We start from the raw sequence: 20,579 nt of genomic DNA, 5'->3' as shown, positions 1-20,579 counted from the left end.
TTCCATCACCTAAGAGTGAGTTACAAAAGAGCCAAGACCAGATTTAGAGTTCTTGATAAGGAAGTAAAAGGTTCCACTTTAGTTGTGTGTTGTTGGGCAACGAGCACAACACACAAAGATCCCTCTTGAGTTGCATTGACTAGAGTTTTCTTATTTTCCACCAATGGTAGCCGATGTTGACCTAGACAGGTGCTGCAGTACTGAGTTGGTGTAGTCAAAGAGTGACTAAAGGAGAAATATCCAAGAATTAATCAATAACGATAAAGATGCAAAATACATGAGGGGGGACTCATAATAGGAATTGTTACACAAAAGGGAGCAAAAAAGATTAACCTAGTTTCCTTAATTCTCTCTATATCACATGTAGAAATTCAGTCAGTCGTTTTGTTCTAGTCTATATGCGAACGTTGGAACTAATTATTCTCTTTATATTGCTACTTATTATCCGCTTGTCCTTTATGTTTATTGAATGTGTAGTGGAAACCTAGATTGCTGATATGTGTTGTTGTTAACCATTAATGTTGTTTCGTCTAATACATTAGTTTTACCCTTCACATGATTTCGGATTACTGATACTATGCTGTATTAATTCTTTGTATTCCTCAGGATATATGGGAAATGATTAGTCATCTGCTTCTTCATCCACATATGTGGATACGTAGCATCTCAACTCGCATGATAGCCTCATATTTCAGGAAGATTGTGATCGAGAATAACGGAAGGAATTCAGAAAGATTGCTTGGAGCCTATTCTCTTATGAAGCCAAGTAGACTCTTCTTAATTGCTACTTCCTTTTGCTATCAGTTGAAGTCAGAACTCACGGATAAAGATGCTGATTTGATTGTGCAAAACCTTGTTTTTGCTATTTGTGGTTTGCATTCTGTCATTGGAGAAGTGGAGAATGCGGACTCACGTCCGTTCTGGTCTACGCTTGAAGAATCCGAGCAAAGGCTTTTTCTCAAAGCATTCCAGTTGCTTGAATCTGGAAAAGGAAGAAGCATACTTTTACCTCGTATAACTGGAGTATTTAATCAAAATGATGCCTGTCCTGAGGAGATCCGTCACCTTCTCATCTCAAATTTGCTAAAAAAGATGGGGAAGGTTGCTCTTCAAATGGATACCATACAGGTTCTCTCCATGCGCTTTCAAGTTTATTAAAAACTTTATTTCTACCTAATACTCCCTCTGATTTCCATTAATAGTTCGTGTCGTGTTTCAATGCAGATGGCAATAGTTTTCAATGTCTTCCGCAATATATCATCACAAGTCGGTGTAGAAGATTGCGAACAATATGCTTTTGAAATTTTGTTGCCTTTGTATAAAGTCCGTGAAGGATTTTCTGGAAAAATGATCCCAGGTAAACTTTATTTCCAATTCAAACCTTTTTGTACTCAATTTTCTTTTATCGCCTTGATTGTTTTGCCGTTTATAAACGTGTTAAGCAAATATAGTGCAACCAACTAATGCAATTGTGCATCAAGACTCATTATAGATTTTATCATTCATTATTTACTAGACTACTTTAAGGAAAGTTTCTCGTACATTTTCTGAGATTCCTGAGCAATCTAATCTTGTTTTTTAGTGCTTTTAAAGCTCCTAACATCTGAGGGGGTTTGTGTATTAGAATCCTTGTCATTCTACTCGGAAATGGTCACCGTATTGTCAAGTTTGGTTTCACAAATGCTGTTCTTTCATTTCATGTCATCTTGATTAATTATAGCCCTTTTCTTGTGGTAAAAGTTGGGCTGCAATAGATTATGATTTTCGGCAGGATAGCCGAAATACAATGTCTGTTACAGTTCTTCTATGAATAATTGGGTACATCTTAGGCTATACTTATCTTTTTACTCAAACTACACAGTGGAAAAAAACTAATATATATATATCTTTTTCTCACCAAAAAGAAAGAGTTGACCATATGGAAAACTATGGTTAGACAACTAGGCGGTAAAAAGATTGGTGCATCCTAGGATGCATTCAAATGTTTTTCTTCTTTTTTTATCTCACTAGTTATCTACTCAATGATGACTTCGTTATCTGTTCTTGATCTATTTAGTATTTAGTGGTTCAACTTCTTCAACATTTCGATAAAGAGAAACAGACTATCATGCAGCAATGACCTTTTTTTAACTTTGTTTTTGTAGAATCAATGGTACAGTTGGCCCAAGAAGTATGTGATAAAATACAGAACTGTTTGGGGATTCAGAAATTTGTACAGGTGTACAACCAGATCAAGAAGAGTCTGAAGGCGAAAAGGGACAAGAGGAAGCAAGAAGAGAAGCGCATGGCCGTCATCAATCCTATGCGAAACGCGAAAAGGAAATTACGAATTGCAGAAAAGCAACGTGCCAGCAAGAGAAGGAAGATAACAACAATGAGAATGTCAAGAAGAATGTTGTAGCCTTTAGATTAGATTAGATTAGGTTAGATGTTGCAAATATATCTATAGTCATTATCAACTCCAACAGGATCTTGGAGTCAGGAAGATCAAGATCTTACAACTTGACTTCCCAATTTTGTCTTTTGCTATAGGGTTTTCCCCCCTTTTCTTTGTTCATTTGGTGTATAAATTATTCAATTTTATCTAATTATGTTAGGAATACAAGTTCTTTGTAGCTTCCTTGTAAAGTTGTAATCAAATGTTTCATATATTCGTGTTAATAGTAACTAGTTATTTATAGATGCTATTAGGGGATCGGTAGGCTTCTTTAGAATATATGAGAGTTTGAAAGCCAACATTTGGGATTTTTTTTGTGAATAGGGAGTTATTTATTTCCTGATGGGTGATGTTATACGTACTTTAAAAAAGTCTGTTTAAAATACATTTTTTTAAGGATTCAAAAAGTCGTTCTAAATAAGTCCTTAATTAAGAAATGTGATTGTTAACTGGGGTAAAAAATATTGAAAATGGGATCTATAAAAGAATAATGATAAACATTCCCTGGAAATTAATGAAAATGATTATTCAGTTTTTGGTCTATAGGCTGATCTTTGGCTTTTGATCTAATCTTGAAATGAAAATGAAAATGTGATTTCTAAAAAGAATAATGATAAAATTTTCTTTGAAAATTAATGAAAATAATTCTTGGTCTATAGGCTTTTGAAGATCAAAGGTTGATTAACTTTAAATGTTATAGTAAAGCAAATAATTTTATCTGCATGTTAAAAGTAGGGCCAAAGCCTCATATTAGCTAAATTAGGAGCAAAAGATATATATATTAATAAAAAAATAAAAATAGCTATCTCTACTAAAATAAGATTTGTTTGGGTAAATTATAATGAAAGTTATTAGAGTGGAAATGGGGATAGCTCAATTGATACATGATTTATCTGACCTCGAGATGAAAGATTCGATAGAGTTTTAGATTCCATCCCACATTATCCCAAAAAAAACCAAAAACCAAAAAACAAAATTCATTAATGGCCTGTTTGGAACCTTATGATTTTGAGGGATTTCAATTCGTAATGAATTTTATTGTTTGTCATTGAATATATATATATATATATTATTATGTTGAAATCCAGAATGCTTTCAAATCTTTTTTTACTTTAAAAACTTTTTTGACGAAAATGTTTGGATTTTACGGAATTACTTATTTAATCTTTCATATTCTAATTTTCAATATTCGGATTTTACAGAATTGCTTATTTGTTAATGTTTATGTAAATTTTTAACCTTTTTTTTTAATAAAAAACTTTATTTCCTTTTCCATTTTAAACACATTCATTTCAATTTATTTTTTGTTTCAAACAAAATAACTAATTTTAAATCTTTTACTGAAGTTCAAATCATACTATTTAAAATAATTTTAAGTCTTTTTGAATTTAAATGGTGATAAACAATATTATACTATTGTGAAACTATGAAGAACGTCAGTCACCCCTCCAAGAAAATTCAAATACCTTAGTGACGATGAAAAAAAAAGCAGAAGGCCCTTACTACACTAAGCGCTAAGAGAGCCCCCTTTGTAACTATAAAAATAAAATCTATGGAGAATGTCAATGATCTTTAGTCCATATTTTACTTTGTTATGGAGAAGAAGGAAAAAAAAAAATTAAACGGCATGGCCAAGCTGGAGTTGACCAGACGATTCCGTATTCCCGTTATAAAAGCTGTCCGTACGCAGTTTCAATGACGTGTCCAAATAGCGTTTGAAAGAACTGTAAATTAACAATATCATCAAAAAGCGTAAAAAGATACCAAAAGAAGCAAATGAATCCATTGGAAAAGCGCGGCAAGAACACTTGAAAACCGTACTTGTATTTCTATTTTTCCCCATTCACCCTCTCGAATGCAAAATTTAACCAAACCACAACTCACCCAACTCCTAGTCAATCAAATTTTCGAACCCATCTCCATCAATGGCGGTTCTCGAATCGAGTAGACCTTTTTCAGAAATGGCGGTGGTGGGTTCATAGCCTTTTAGGCTTTTTGGGCAGCCAAGAGGTTTGATATGTTTGTTCTTTTTCTTGATTTCTGATGTGGGTTTCTTGTGATTTCTTCCTTGAGTTCTTACTTTTTGATGATGGGTGTAGGAATTTGGATTGGATGTCTCTTGGCTCTGCAAAGAAGTTTGACTAATCCTCATATTTCTGTTTAAGTTATGGTGATTTCATCTGATAATGTTCGTGGGTTTCTTCTTGCTGTTTCTTCCAGCGTCTTTATTGGGTCTAGTACTATTATCAAGAAGAAAGGTCTCATCAATTCAGGGGCTGCTGGAACCAGAGCAGGTTTGGTTTGATCATCCTTCGTTTTTTATTGTTAATGAAGAAAGCTATGAACAAAAAACTGTAAGGGTGAACCTCTAATAAGAAATCATCGAACATTGCAAAACATGTTTCGAATATCTGATTTGGAAGAAATTTTTTCAGTTCTTTTTTCTTTTTATTATTATTATTGTGTTTGCTTCAATGTATTCAGCATCTGGAGGCTTTTCCTACTTGTGCGAACCTTGGTGGTGGGCTGGGATGATAACTTGTAAGTTCTACAAGTTAAATTGTATAGCCTCCGTTTTGATCGTTATTTACTTTTTGAATATTGGGCTTGTTTACTCATCATTTCTACCATGCTTTTCATTCTTTTTAAGAAGACATTTGAATTCCCAGATTAATTTTTTTGTTCTCAAAACTTATTGAATTTTGAAAAAATTTGTAAAAAAGATGATAACATAATAAAAAAATTCATAGGCGGGAGTAGTGGTTATAAGCTTTTAACTTTTTAAAAACCAGAAACTAAAACTAAATGGTTATTGAATGAGACCTAAATTGTTCTATCTATTCATTTTCCTCCAATAACTTATTGTGTGCTTATCATGGTTTTCTATTTAAGCCAGTTCTATTGTCATGGTTTACAATTAGTTGCAATGGAAATTGGAACTCATGATACCCATCATATTTTCCCTCCCTTCAATAGCTGTAGTTTTGTTGAATTTTATGCTAATTGGAAAAGTATTTTGTCATCCTTTAAGCTTAACTCGCATCAATTTGTTACTTGTCTACATATAAGAAGTTGTTCTAAATATGTTGCCCTAACAAATCTATAATATTCTACTTTGAGTTAATACAATCACACCTTGAAGGCTTGAACATCAGCCAAGTCTTATTCTTAAATTCATTTCTCTTCAATGAAGTTCTTTATTTCTTTCTGTGTGGTTTTCATAGTGAGTGTTGGGGAGACTGCAAACTTTGTTGCTTACGCATATGCTCCTGCGATTCTTGTCACTCCCTTGGGGGCTTTGAGCATTATTTTCAGGTATATAACACATAAGGCTTCCAGACATTATAGAATATCAACCTGATAGCATAAATTCTTGAAGATCGGTTTTGAAAATTCAATCTGATAGCATCTTTCCGTTTTATTTATCTTTATCTTGAGGTTTTCCATTGGCTCTTCATGTATCTCTTTAGATATTTCGTTTATCAATAAAATGTTTCTTATCAAAAAAAGGAAATCCAATCTGCTAGCGAAAAATTAGTGTGCACTTTGCTGACTGTAGTTTGTGATGCATCATAATTGATGAATGAATAAAACAATTGCAACAATTTCATGCAGTGCAGTCCTAGCTCACTTTATGTTGAAGGAAAAGCTGCATATCTTTGGAGTTCTTGGTTGTGTTCTTTGTGTTGTGGGTTCTACAACTATTGTTTTGCATGCTCCACTGGAAAAAAAGATTGAATCTGTTAAGGAAGTATGGCATCTTGCTACAGAGCCAGGTATAATTTATTAGAGTTTCCTGAAGCTACTAAGTTTTCCAAGATTTGGATGTTAATTTATGCTTCTTGCACTTCTTTCAGGATTTCTGGTCTATTCATTCCTAGTAATAGTTGTAGTTGTAGCACTCATTTTTCGATATGCCCCACTCTATGGCCAGTCCCATATGATAATATATGTTGGAATCTGCTCTCTCATCGGATCTCTCACGGTTCGTTTACTATCTTTGAAACTTGATAGTGCATCTTTCCAAGGTTATGATAGTTTTCGTATTTTTCCTCAGGTTATGAGTGTCAAGGCAGTGGCTATTGCTGCCAAGTTGACATTTGAAGGAATGAATCAATTCAAGTACTTTGAGACATGGTTCTTCACTGTGTTTGTGATTGGCTGTTGTTTTTTGCAGGTGATCTACTTGAACAAGGTAATATTTTGAAGTATTCAATTATATAAATATACTCAATAAAACATCTGACCCACAACACGTGAAGATTGCCACAAAGAAGACTTTTCACTGTGTTTGTAAAGATTTTTAGGTATAATGATATCTTTCACTTCTGAATCCTAAATAATTCGATACAGCAGTGTTAGGTTACAAAGATTTAAGGTCATTTTTTCAATTTATTTATAATTTCTAGGGGAAGTTTTGTGTTTAATTTTTATTTGGTTTTTGAATTTTAAAGTGTTAAACGTTTACCTTTGAGTTTTTTAGTTTTATTTCCATTTGACCTCTAGGTTTTAAGATTAACACTTTTACTCTTAGTTTTTCACTCAATTATTTTAATTTCTAGTTATTAATTCAAAAGAAAAAATTAATTGTATTTGAATTAATTTTACGACATAATTATTTTAAATTCATTAACAAAAAAACCAAAAGTGAGCATGAATGGAAACTAAGGATAAAAATGTGACGGTTTGAAATCTAGACATGAATATTAGAGTCAAATATAGGAACACGAAAGGGTGTATTTAATAAATTATCTTCAACCCAACTTTTAAGCATACTTTTCTTCAAATCACATGTGCCATGTGTTCTGTTGAACACATGTCTAACACAAACACTCTCCAACCCACTCTCGACATGTGTCCATCACATAAAAAAGAGTATCTGATTAGTTAATAATTTTTAGAGTTTAAAACATATAAGGAAATGCAATAATGACAAATTAAGATACATTAAGTATGAGCTAGGGACACGCTACAAAGAAATAAAATGATAGGTAATCAAAAGCTTAATTATAAAGAAACCTAACCTAAATAAAATAAGAAGAAAAGAGGACTCTAAATTATGATTCTATTTTCAAGTGTAGCGAATCTAAACGTTGTTGGATGATTTCTCACTTTTCTCATAAATAGTCGTCGTCTTCTTCTTCTTCTTTTTGTTGATTAAAATTTTAGATTTCAAATTTATTTTTATCATATGAAATATTTAAAACATATCAGAATATCTAGAAATATATATATATGTTAAGATATACGTTGTTGGTTAACATGTCCACATCCAATAAGTATGATACATTTGAACACTTCAACGCTGCATAATGGGCATGTGCCAATCACTAGTTGCATAAATTGAATGTGAACCAGACACTTATTAGGCACATATCAATTAATGTAATATATAATCATAGTATAGGACCACATTAATGAGTCTGAGTAAATGTCTTCTTGCTGTCATATCCTAGTTTTTCACAAACTGATGTGTCATTGTTATATCCTTGTCTCGGATGTGTATTCATGCTTCTTGGCAAGTCGTCGTGTTTTTGTGTTTTTGTCGTGTGATATCTGTCTCACATGTCTGAGTTTGGGGTTTTTAAAATTTGATGTCAAGGAGGAAGTTTGATTAATAGTTTGATCACTATCTTCACAGGCTCTTGATGCTTTCAACTCTGCTGTTATATCTCCAGTTTACTATGTGACGTTCACAACTTTTACCATCCTTGCAAGTATGATTATGTTTAAGGTGAGTGAACCACCATGGGACCCAGTAAAAGCACGATTCTAAAACTTCCATCTATTTCCTGATTAAGTTCTTCAAAGCATCTTTTTTTAAACTTCACATTTAGCCGTTGTCTGAAATTTTCTTTCAGATTATTGAAAATGAAACTATCCTGAGTTGGCTTAATGATCAATAAGGATCGTGAGTGAGTTTAATAAAAAGATTTAGAAGGAATGAGTTCAATCTGTAGTGGTCATCTACCTAGGATTTAATGATCCTATGAGTTTTAGGAAAATAAAATTAAAGGTATAAAACTCTATGTCATACATATGTCATGGAAAATAAAAGTTTTAGGAAAATAAAATTAAAGGTATAAGAATTTAGAGTCCAAAATGAAAGTAGTTAAGAGAGTTCTCTAGCTACAAGGATGGAATGTTGGTATCCATAGAAAGCTTGGCTTGAGATGTTTGGAAGTGTCGGAAGGAAACTTGAGCTGTGCCTGTGACTTGTATTCTCATTGTTTCTTTCACTTGAGCAAAAACTCTATTTTGTGCAGAATTGGGACACACAAAGTGCAACACAAATTGCAACTGAAGTTTGTGGATTCATCACCATTCTTTCTGGCACTTTCCTCCTCCACAAAACAAAGGATATGGGAAAAGGTCCTGCCACTGAACCCCCTCTCTTCCAAACCCAAAACTATCCTCATCAAAATCAAAATCAATATAGCGGTAGAACGTTATAGTTTAAAACCACACTATGTCTGGAAGTGATTTTTGAAATTGTTAAAATCATTGTCATGTTTAAAATCACTCAAAAAATACATATTTAATCACTCAAAATCGATTCAAGGTTCAATTTTACACTTTTAATCACATTTTTCGTACTATTAAAAGTATTTTTTGAGTGATTTTGAAAAATGACATTAATCATTTTAATCATTTTAGAATCACTCCTAGATATGTCATTAGTTTTAACTAAAAGCTAATTCATTCTTTAGTTGCATATTAATTAACTGAGAGTGAATATGAATGACATAGCTGCAAAAATTGATAAAAGCCTCCCTCCATGTCCTTGGTCCTTGGCTTCCCTTTTTGCAACTCATGGTGTAGCTCTATTCTTGTGTAACTCAGTATGAAATTAGCTTCTAATTATGAAAAGTGATAGTTAGATTGTAGTTTGGATTTTGGAAATTCATCTCTAGCCTCTCCAATTTACACCTCCTCTTATGTTCCGCTTGAAAAATGTGTGAAACTTATAATTGTATCAATTAGATTCCTAAACTTTCATAAATAAATCGATTTAGTCTCTTAGACAAAGTTTTCTTTGGAAATCATCCATACATATATTCTAATCATCCATTTTGTAAAACTAAAATTTAAAAAAATCTATACATATTTGATAATTAATGCATTGATGGTTTTCAAAAGCTGAAAGACTTTAATTTGTCAAAGATACTTTAATTGGTATCAATTAGATTCCTAAACTTTCAAATGCACAGATGGAATTGGGGGTGCTCAATCTGATTATGTTTGAAATTTACGTAGGACCTGCTTGTCGTTATCGTTACTACTATTATAGATACATTGTCTTACAGTATTATAATTATGAATCTGTCATATTTATTGTTACTCTTACCGTTACCATTAGGGTCTAGCGATAATAGTGATGGTAACAATAATAATAAATAATATATCATGTCTAATGGTAACAGTAACCATAGTAGTAAATGTGACACATTTATAATTTAAATTAAACGTGATAAAAAACAATCCAAATACGTTTACGATTATTGGCCCATTACGATTGATCTATCAATAAACTTTCATTACGATTATATTGATTTTCATTACGATTTGGTAAATGCAATCTCAATTCAACTATCTTTCTTTTCTTATGGCTCATATATTACATTAATGTTTCTAACACTTTGAGACCTCATAATCATTTTTTTAAAAAAAATTCTCTGAAAAACATGCCTGAATTATTATAAAATAAGCATAAGAATTAAAATGTCGTCAGGTCGTTTTCAGGAAAAAAAATTGTTGCCATGTCAAGACACATACTAAAAACGTGTTTTATTTACAAATCATTGGAAAAAGAATAAGCATAAGAATTAAAATATTATGATGTCAAAATACAAACTAAAAACGTGCTTTAGCTTGTAACCATTGTTTCATGCAAAAACTACAACTAACATTAATTTTAAACTAATAAATATTTATTTTGTATAGAAAATATAATAATTAAATTACATGTCAATTATATACGATAATATCGAGATTAGAGTTTTGATTTCCTTTCAAATATTGTAAAATAAATAATTAATTAAAATAAAATAAAATGAATGTCAAATAAGCCTAGGCCACCAAAATTTTTTACATTGTATTATTAGATTCCAATGTCCTAAAAGACCTATGGACTTTTAATTATGCATTTAAAAACTTTTAATTTTACGGATATTAAACATTTGATTTATGAGACACTTTTCAAACTCTTAAAAAACATACTAATCATAAATTGAAAAATTCGAAAATAAATTCTCGCTTTTGATATTTCTTTACTACAACAAGGGAGGTACATAGACTTGAACCTCTACTCTTAAATGAATGAGTGAGTCCCAATTATGTTAAAACTATGTTCACTCACGACGTTTTTAATGTTTATACTTCATTAGACACAACTCTCAAAATTTCAATGTTAGAGTATATCTAACTATGAATATAATAATAAATTAAAAATACAAACAATATTGTTCGACTAAATTACAAATTTAATTTGTGTCTACTTTGGTCTCTAAATTTTTAAAAGTGTCTTATAAATCTCTAAAATTTTGATTTTGTGTCTAAAAATTCCTTTCTAAATTTGAAATTTGTAAAAACTATTCTACCTAATTGATATAAATTTGAATTTTACATTTAACGTAACTTAATATTTAACTTGGTACTCGTATATCCAAATCAAAATTTAATAATTAAATTTATAATTTTAAAAGTTAGTTAAAAAAATACTATGCAGGTACAAACATAAAAGTTTAGGGCTAAATTTCTAATTAAACCATTATGTTTCTATAAGCTTCTGACAAAGGATAAAATAAATAAATTTTTGTGGATTATTTGTGTGTTTTATCCTATATTTCCTCGGGCTAATGTCTTGGCGCTGCCACTTTTAACGAAAAAGCCCCAATTACTGCGCTCCAAAAGAAAATCCATTTACTTTCGTTGATAAAATTCTGAGGGCCCTTCTTCTTCTTCATCAGCTCTACTTCCTTGGACCTCAATTTTGTTTCCTTTTTTTTTTCAAAAAATTCCTTCCAATTTATCCTCAAAGTCGCCTTCTCTTTCCAATTCGTCAGGTAAGTACATATCTCTGCTCGAATTTGGTGGTTTTTCGATGTGGGTTTTGTTCGATTTTGGTTTTTGAGTTGGGGTTTTGATGGATCCTTGATTTTCTTTGATGCGAAGCTTCTGGGTTTGAGTTTTGATTGAAATTATATCTGGGATTTTCTTTTTATTCTGTTTGAGTGGTAAAATTGGGAGTTAATTTGGTGTGATGATTCCCCCGAAGCGAAAGAAATGGACTGAAGCTGAAGAGAGGACTTTGATTGATAAATATGGAGAAATGGTATCTGATGGAACTCTAGCTAAGATGAAAACCCGTGAGAAAAAGTTTAGGCCAATTGCGAATTATGTTAATTCTGTGCACCATGTTCAAGATTCTTTGGCGTATCCATGGCAGTGGACTTGGAAAGATGTTTCTACCAAGGTCCAGAATATGAGGCACCAATATTTGCTTGTGAAGCAGAAGATTAAGAAACCCGAATCCGGAGTCGAAAACTCTGGCGGGGACTCGAAGGAAGAGTATGATTGGATGGAGGGTGTTACCTATTGGTCGAACTTCTTGAGATATAAGGATGTTTTCGGGGATGTAGCAGCAGCGAATAGTAGTTATAATGATCTGACGGTCGTTTCGAGTAGTGATCGGGGGAATGTAGACCAGTTTTTGGAGGTGAGTAGAGAGATGGATATGTTGGATTTTGCTCATATGGGACATTCCGGGGCAGGGAACTTCACAGCTGGGATTGATGGTGTTGACAATGAGGTGATGGGCTTGGGGTTCGAGTTCGATGGGGACGAAGCGGAAGAAAACTTTAATGATAATGATCAGCTGAAGGAGGATGGAGAGAACAGCTTTTTCTGTGAAGAAGTTGATCCTAAGAAGAACAAGAAGAAGAGGAAGGTGATGAAAAGATTGGAGAAGAAAGCGTGGGGATTTCTCGTGAACCAGCTAGGGCGGTTGAAGGATATGGAGGCTCAGTTTGAGAAACGTGAGGTCGACAGAGAACAGGAGCGTCGGAGGTGGGAGTGTTTAAGATATGAAATGGAGAAAAAATGGGAACAAAAATGGGAGGAAGGGGAAGTGCAAAGAGCGGAGAGGGAGAAAGCCCGAGACAAGTTGAGGAAGCAGAGAATTCAAGAGTGGGAAGCTATGGAGAAGGAGAGAATGGAGATGGAAAGAAGAAGAGAGGAGAAATTGAATCACGAGAGAGAATGGGAGGAGAGGATGAGCAAGAGAAGGTTAGAATGGAAGAATAGGATTGACAATATGTTGAACCAGCACCGGGCCGAAATGAATCAGATCCAGACTCGCATTCTCCATGAGCAGCAAAACCTTACCGGTCAATTACTCGGTATTGTCTCTCAATGGACTGCTCATACTTCTGCACTGTCTGATCATACTAGTGCTAGTAACCATTATATTTCACAAATGATGCAAAATTTACATCATGTGAATGGAATTGTCCACGATGGCACAAGAGTTGAGGCAGACAACCAAGACGATCAATTTATTGTCGATGGTTGACACTTTATCTTATGAACTTGATCAGAAAACTATGTGGGATCTGCAAGAATATTTGCAGCAATGGATTAGTCTGTAAAGGTCTGAGAAATAGTTGTATGCATTCAATTTTTATTGTCTGGCACTTGGTCCATCTTGTGCTATTCTGTTTAGCTTGAATTATGACAATAAGAAATATAAAGTTCCTCTCATCTTTTATTGTTATCTTCTCTTTCTATGCTACAGGTTTTATTCTCCTTGTTTCCTTCTTTAGTAATACTGCCCTTGTGATCTACTACCAAACAATAATCATAGTCAATAAATTTACACCAACTTTTACTTGCTTTATGATATCACCTTGCATTTTTCAATATATTTGCATCTCTCCCTGTTGTGTTGAAGGACAAGAAAGCTAACACGTCTTGCTTTAGTTCATGAACTTTCATTCCAGCATTCGAGAGGCTTGGAGAGCGATGGGATCTCCTCAATTGAGGTAAGAACACTTTTTTTTTTCTCTTTCTGTTGTAGGGCGAGAATGGTTTCTCGTTGCGAGTTTGCGACGATTGAATATCTTCATGAAAGAATGCTTTTGTCATTTCTTTCTCCAACTTGCAGTGGCGTGCACGGAATGGAATGTAGCGATTTGTTTCAGCTAGTTAATCATTGACCTTAAATTCAAATTTATAGCTGTGGGACCTGGTATTGGTGATGATACATGGTGTTGAATCATTTTTCAAGTTACTGGCTTAGATTAGAACAGGAAACACATTTTCAATTGCAGGCACACACTTTGCTCTTCTGCTTCAAGAAATAGTATTTCAAGTTCTTGGAAACATATGACCTAAGCCAGAAATGAATTTTTGTTATAGATTTTCAATTCTCTCTATCCTGTCAAATTCAAATTTGATAAAAATGCATCATATGAGGGGGATTCCCGATGGTTGGTGAAAAGAGTTGAGTTGCGAAGTCTGGTGAGTTGTGAAATTGTGAGACTCACAGTGTAAGAAGTTAATAAGGCATAAAATTGATGTTTTTTAGTCATGGGCCTACGAACTCCTTAGACTGGAGTCCACAACTCTACTCCTCGAACTCCTACTCCTTGGGCCAAACACTTCATTATTATGTATGATTGGTGACCAAAAGGCTCTCGGGTTGGGATATCGATAGAACCTAAATATATTGAGATGTAATAAGTAACCAAACTACAAGATAAACCAAGTAATTCAAGTTACATGGTCCTCTCAATCTTGAGATCACTAACAAGTAATTCACTCACCAAAAAATTGTCGTATCTTCCCTATCCTCATCTCTATTTATAACCAAATTCCATAACCAACTCTCCCAACTAATTACTAATATATCTTTAATGTCCCTCTAATACCTTAATATCATCTATATATTGTATTATATTTTTTCAGGGTATTGATTTTACTCTTGTTTTGGACCACAGAATGCCGATAATTAAAAGGGATATTTCAATCTAAACTTGAATTATATTCAGGTTGATATACTATCATATTGGATGATGATGAAAAAGTATATATCATCGAAGGTGGTAGGTATTATTTGGATGATGGAAAATAGTGGTACTGACTGTATATATTTATTGAATGCCTAATATTGATAGACAAGGATTTTTTTTCCTTTTGGCTATATTTGGAGAATTAGTCTACATATCTGCCATTGACTATCTTGGTTATGATCCTCCAAATATATGTAAGTAGTTGTCGTCTTATTAAGGTTATGTGATTATGAAAAATTTGACTTATATGATATAGAAGTTTGAGTATGTTGTCAAAGCGAGCATTTGATTAACAAGTTATTAGCTAGTCAAAATTAAAAATTGAAAAGGTTACCTATTGTAACAAGGGGGAAAAAACATTGTGAAGGAACATCTTTTATGAATGTTTAAAATGAAGTAGAATTGGATGATTGAAGTCTATTAGTAATTGCTTGTTGCACTTATAAAATCCAGTTAGTGTAATGCATAAATGGTACATGAGAATTTATATCTTTTCACTTCGATTGGAAAAGGAAAAACTTGGTCGAAAAATATGTGAGGTGAGAATTTGAACCTCTAATCTATGGAACAATTATATAATAATGTCTTGCCTAGTTGAGTTATGTTAAGGTCGGTAGAAAAAAAATCTTAAAAAGATCTAAAACTGGAAAATGGAGAATGTTATTAGACTATTACTAGAGATCCTTTAGAGAGCATTTTCGAAATACTCCGAAATTGCAAGCACATGCAAAAGAGTGGGGTTTGCCATAAATTTGAAATTTTCCAATTTTTGTTGTTCAAAATCAAATCCTCAATTTTGCTATCTCGTCCAATTCTCGTTTATTATTTATAGGGTTTCCATGAGGAAATATAAGTTTGGATGGTCGTTGGGTCCAATCAATTGAATTTTGGGCTTGGTTGACTTTTAGGTTGAAAGAGTCAACTTAATTGAACGTGAAACCAAATATTATGTCCCAATTTGACAAATTAAGTTTATTCAATCTAATCCAATGGTCATGACGAAGATACATGATATTATCGGAATCTGTCAAATTGTCTTTAATTTTCAATTTGATACACATGTTGACTTGTAAATAGTTCCAAATTCAATAATTAGTAATTTTTGTCAATAATTTGAAAAATGATTTGATGATTTGTGGTAGACCAAAATTTACTTTTCAATAGTCAAATTAAAATAGAAAGATATTTTTTAGGTTAAATTAAAAAAAATCCTTAGAAGTTTGCAATTAGTTTAAAAAATACTCTTATAATATTATCTCTAAACTTTTATAAATATTTTAATATATCCTTGGTATAGAAATTCTCTAGAATCTTACCTAGATTGACCTATAAAATGGTGTGATAATGATCTGGAACGAAAACTTAGATCATTACACTATTTTATTTTTCTACACAATTGTAAGTCTTGATTTTTATTCGAAATTCTAATGAATTATATTTCAAAGGTAGTTTTGAGGTGATTTTATGTATATAAATATATTATTTTTAATTATATGATAAATAAGGGAAATTTAATTTAAATTAGAATAAAAGAAAGTGGTATTATATGTTCGAACTCGGAGTCTACGAGGGCGTTGGGTAGATGCGAAGCAGATGGTTAAGCTAAGCAGCAGAACTGCGCCGTCTACCGCCGATCGGTTTTTTCACCGCCGGTTGTAGTTTTTCATTTCTCAAGTTCAGTTACTTCTTTCTTCATTGATTTTTCTGTTCTCTTGCCTTCCGTAATCTTCAGTATAGTCTGAAACTTGGTTTTTGAGCATGAATCGGATTTCCAAACGCTTGCTTCGAGTTCGAAATCATTTTCCTTCATCATTCCGCAGCATCAATGGCCGTTTATCGTCTGTAAGTTCTTCGATTCTACCAGCTCTATATTACCCTCCCAAGTTCTCGCTCTTGATTCCTGCCCTTTCGGGTTCGATTACGTTTTTGGTCCGTTTTAATTCAGAATTTGTTCGATCAGGATCTTACTCTACTCTCAATGAAGTTAAAGGGGAAGAAATTTCAGAAAGAGATGCGGATAAGTTACACAAAGCTATCGTGGATAATTCTTACGCACATCATGATATGGAGGATGCCCTTGATCAGGTAGGTGTCCATTTGAGTACTGATTTAGTTGCAGAGATTCTCTATAGGCTTCGCTTTGATGAGAAATTAGCGTTTAGATTCTTTACATGGGCTGCGCGTCAAGAGAACTATTCCCATGAGCCTCTGGTTTATAATGAAATGATTGATATACTCTCTAGCACTAGGTACAAGGTCAAGCAGTTTCGAATAGTTTGTGACCTCCTTGATTATATGAAGAGAAATGACAAGAATACCGTTCCTGTTGAGGTTCTCTTTGGGATTTTGAGGAACTATACAGAGAAGCATTTGACTCATTTGCAAAAGTTTGCAAAGAAGAAGAAGATAAGAGTGAAGACACAGCCAGAAATCAATGCCTTTAATTTGTTACTGGACGCTTTGTGTAAATGTAGTCTGGTTAAGGATGCTGAAGCTCTGTTTAAGAAGGTGAAGAAGAAACTGAAGCCTGATGCGAACACTTATAATATATTGTTTTTTGGTTGGTGTAGAGTTAGGAAACCAGGAAGAGGGATGAGGGTATTGGAAGAGATGATTGAGCTTGGCTACGATCCTGATAATTTTACTTATAACACAGCTATTGCATCCTTCTGCAAAGCGGGGATGTTGACAGAAGCATGTGAACTCTTTGAATTCATGAGAACAAAAGGTTCTACTTTGTCTTCACCCACGGCAAAGACTTATGCAATCATGATTGTGGCTCTTGCTAATAATGATAGAATGGAAGAATGCTTCAAGTTTCTGGAATACATGATAAAAAGTGGTTGTCTTCCCGACGTTTCTACGTACAAGGAACTGATAGAAGGGATGTGTATGGCTGGAAAGGTCCAGGAAGCTTACAAGTTTTTGGAAGAGATGGGAAAGAAAGGTTACCCACCTGATATAGTTACTTATAATTGTTTCCTCAAGGTTCTCTGTGATAATAAAATGAGTGATGATGCACTCAAGCATTGTGATAGAATGATTGAAGTTGGTTGCTTACCCAGTGTACAGACTTACAACATGTTGATTTCTATGTTTTTTGAGATGAGTGATCATAATGGAGCTTTCCATATTTGGCTTGAAATGGATAAAAATGGTTGTGCTCGGGATGTTGATTCATATTGTATAATGATTGAGGGGCTTTTTGATTGCAACAAAGTTGGAGATGCATGTCTCCTTTTAGAGGAAGTGGTAAACAAGGGAATGAAGCTCCCTTATCGGAAGTTCGACTCATTTTTGATGCAGCTCTCTGTAAATGGTAATCTCCAAGCGATCCATCGGTTGTCTGAACACATGAGAAAGTTTTACAACCCTGCCATGGCCAGACGTTTTTCTCTGAATCAAAAGCGGATGAGCATGAGTTTGAGAGGAAAGTAATAAGACTTGGGTAGATGTCGGAATCCAAATTGTTTCCCATATTGGATGTGTTGTACTATTGACGACTAGTCTTTATGTAACATTTGTTACATATTAGGCATGTTAATTTGAGAAGCAAGTTCAATTGAGCATTTCTGCACCATGTACTCTAAATACAATGTATATATGAAAGTTCTTGCCATTTCAGTTATAGGTTGATATGTCTTAAATGAGTTTAGAATCTAATTCTCTTATTAATTAGTGCAGTTAGGTGGTAAAGCATGCGCAAAATACCTTGAGTAGAGATCATAATTGGAGGGCAGAATGAAATTGACATGTAAGCTACTGTGCCTTCCCCAAAAAGGCTTGGTCAAAGCATAAAAACCAAAGAAAATCTCGCCCTACCCCGCTCCTCGGCCTTCTTTAAGCCTTGTGACTCCCATTCCATCAAGTCAGGAAAGAAACACAGAAACTAACCTAGCCCTGGTAAGTCTGGGGGACGCAACGTGTTCAAGTAGGTGAATAGTGAAGAAATATATCTACATTCTCATGTTTCAATTTTTCCTGGAAGATGTACCTATTGATGTTACAAGGATTTCAATTCATTACACTTCGAGGAGATCATCCCTGAATAATTTCTAGCATTATTAAGAAATTTTATTTATGACATATGATCTATTTATTGGAAATGTACATATTTGTTGCTTTTTAATATGCTAATGGAAGACTAATTGAAAGCTTCTAGAGCATAGGGTAGGTATTATTCTCTTTGAATATTTCTTCTTCATTTTCAGCATTGTCAATCTCATTCAAGTAGTAGCATAGTTTTTTAGTAAACTGCGATGACATTCTGATTCAAGCTGAATGTGACATATATCCAATTTAGAGGATGAAATTTGATTGTCTATCGATATACCACCCATCATATCTTGCTAAACAAGACCAATACAATAACCACAACATTTCTTTTTATTTATTTAGAAAGAAGGCAATATAGATGTAGGTTCCGGCTTCCATATATACATATCAGGTGGCTTAGAAAATTTATGGGATGCCGATATAAGAGTTTCCTATAAGCTCTTTATGTACAAGTTACAACTATGAGCATTGGACACTTCTGTAGAACCAATATCCTCAAATTATTTGTGGTAGTTAATGGTTGCCTTGAATGTGGGATTGCTTTTCTTCATTCTTGATATGTTACTTTAAAGGTCTAATCTTCATCTTGGTATCCACAATGATGTGTATTTGAACTCAAAAAGATTCTTGACAGTTGCTCGAGAGAGATAATCATCGCTCTCAGGGACCTTTGAGGGAAGAGCACAATGCTCTTCATCGTCATCTTCCTCGAGCTGAAGGCCAAAATACTTTTCCACAAACCTGATCAATAATAAGTCAAGTTGCACTAAGATCTATACCAGATAATATACAAAATTGTAAAGAATAGTAGCATTGTGTAAGCATACTTTTGGATACAATCAAATTAAATCCTCTGGCATTACAGAAATGTCAACAACAGGGGTTTTTCAGATATATAATGTGATTTTATTTGTGAAAATGTGTAGATAGGTTATCTATAAAGAGACCTTACTCAGGTAGGGTATCTTTTTACAGTTTGAAGAAATGACTTCCAAAAAATCAGCAGCAGGATAGGTCATTCTGGAGATACACAAGGAGCAAACATTTTAAGGTGCGGAAATTCAGGATAGATCTTTCTTTGGGTTGCTCTATATTTGGTGTCTGGTTCCTTGTTTATTGTTTTTGGAGGTTTTAAGTGGTAGCGGTTTAATTTCTCTTGTTGGGCCTTGTGTCGTTCTCCTGTTGAAAGATTTTATAGCGTTATGAGTTTGTTTCTTTTCAAGTTTCTTGGTGCTGATTCATCAAATACTTTTTTCTTTGGTTTTTAGTTCCTGCTTTGCTGAAGAGTTTTCAGTCTGCTTTATCTGCTCTTTGTTGATCTTTCATTGGTTGCTGGTCGATTTTTAGATTTCTTTGGTAGCGTTGCAGTAGCCTTTGTTTTTCTGCAGTTGGAGCCGATCTGTTGGTCTTAGTTGTCAGAAAATTTATCTATTTTTGGTGTATTTGTTATTCATTTATTTTTTCCGCTCCTTGTTAGAGTTTGCATCTCCGAAACATTGTAACCCCCCTTTCATTACATCCAGGAGAAATTTCTTATTTAAAAAAAATAATAATAATGTCATGTTCAAAACTGTATTGAACTTGGTGCATATTCATCTTGTATCTGAAGAGCCAACATCAATGATAGGTATTTCAATCTTCTTGATTTTAAATCCATTGACCGCAGAAACTGCATCAGTTGGGGGACTTGTGACCTCTGTTAGAAACTGGACTCCATCAGCCATATGCCACCTGAAATGCCAAGAAGAAGCCAAAGGGGGTAATTAGCTTCTTTCCAAGTTGATACTCCTTGTAAAAGCGCTAGCTCGTTAGTCTAAAAGAGTTATTTGGATATTTCTAAAATATAGGCGTAATGTTAGGACTATCAATTTTTTATTGGGTTAGATCATAATTTTTTTGAAGGACTTCGACAATATGTATTTTTAAGAAGAAAAAAGTGTAAAATTTTCTAAAAGAGCGTTAATGGATTCATTGAGGACAATAATCGATGACTTTGTTTTCTTTGCTAATCATGA

At 33.5% G+C, this 20,579-nt stretch overlaps 3 protein-coding genes across 7 annotated transcripts in view; all 3 read left to right on the top strand.

Moving 5' to 3' along the window:
* LOC120067288 (small subunit processome component 20 homolog) overlaps nucleotides 1-2,687 on the top strand; it is a 44,214-nt gene extending 41,527 nt beyond the window's left edge. The window contains 3 exon segments of the mRNA XM_039018829.1: nucleotides 607-1,128; nucleotides 1,225-1,357; nucleotides 2,145-2,687. Coding sequence (XP_038874757.1) covers nucleotides 607-1,128; nucleotides 1,225-1,357; nucleotides 2,145-2,401 — 912 coding nt within the window. The 3' untranslated portion in view covers nucleotides 2,402-2,687.
* A 1,506-nt stretch (nucleotides 2,688-4,193) lies between these two features.
* Nucleotides 4,194-9,344, top strand: LOC120092846 (probable magnesium transporter NIPA2). Of its 2 annotated transcripts, none has more exons than XM_039051076.1 (9): nucleotides 4,194-4,447; nucleotides 4,658-4,731; nucleotides 4,922-4,978; nucleotides 5,662-5,752; nucleotides 6,053-6,213; nucleotides 6,295-6,422; nucleotides 6,495-6,632; nucleotides 8,079-8,171; nucleotides 8,704-9,344. In XM_039051076.1, exons 3-9 carry the CDS (start codon nucleotides 4,969-4,971, stop codon nucleotides 8,890-8,892), a joined length of 810 nt encoding a protein of 269 aa, XP_038907004.1. In that variant the 5' UTR covers nucleotides 4,194-4,447; nucleotides 4,658-4,731; nucleotides 4,922-4,968; the 3' UTR covers nucleotides 8,893-9,344. The 2 variants fall into 2 exon arrangements, with proteins under 2 accessions (XP_038907004.1, XP_038907003.1); XM_039051075.1 differs by having other exon boundaries at nucleotides 4,537-4,731.
* A 6,687-nt stretch (nucleotides 9,345-16,031) lies between these two features.
* Nucleotides 16,032-20,573, top strand: LOC120067229 (pentatricopeptide repeat-containing protein At1g73400, mitochondrial). 4 transcript variants are annotated; one of them, XM_039018752.1, is made up of 3 exons: nucleotides 16,032-18,411; nucleotides 19,540-19,615; nucleotides 20,231-20,573. In XM_039018752.1, exon 1 carries the CDS (start codon nucleotides 16,267-16,269, stop codon nucleotides 17,944-17,946), a length of 1,680 nt encoding a protein of 559 aa, XP_038874680.1. In that variant the 5' UTR covers nucleotides 16,032-16,266; the 3' UTR covers nucleotides 17,947-18,411; nucleotides 19,540-19,615; nucleotides 20,231-20,573. The 4 variants fall into 4 exon arrangements, with proteins under 4 accessions (XP_038874680.1, XP_038874681.1, XP_038874682.1 ...); XM_039018753.1 differs by lacking the exons at nucleotides 19,540-19,615; nucleotides 20,231-20,573 and having other exon boundaries at nucleotides 16,032-18,105; nucleotides 18,193-18,594; XM_039018754.1 differs by lacking the exons at nucleotides 19,540-19,615; nucleotides 20,231-20,573 and having other exon boundaries at nucleotides 16,032-18,105; nucleotides 18,188-18,594.
* The last annotated feature ends 6 nt before the right edge of the window (nucleotides 20,574-20,579 follow it).

The sequence above is a fragment of the Benincasa hispida genome, chromosome 12 (assembly GCF_009727055.1).
Source record: "Benincasa hispida cultivar B227 chromosome 12, ASM972705v1, whole genome shotgun sequence".
NCBI classification, from domain to species: domain Eukaryota; kingdom Viridiplantae; phylum Streptophyta; class Magnoliopsida; order Cucurbitales; family Cucurbitaceae; genus Benincasa; species Benincasa hispida.
Note: the sequence above shows the minus strand (reverse complement) of the source record. Positions and strands in the feature narration are given on the sequence as shown.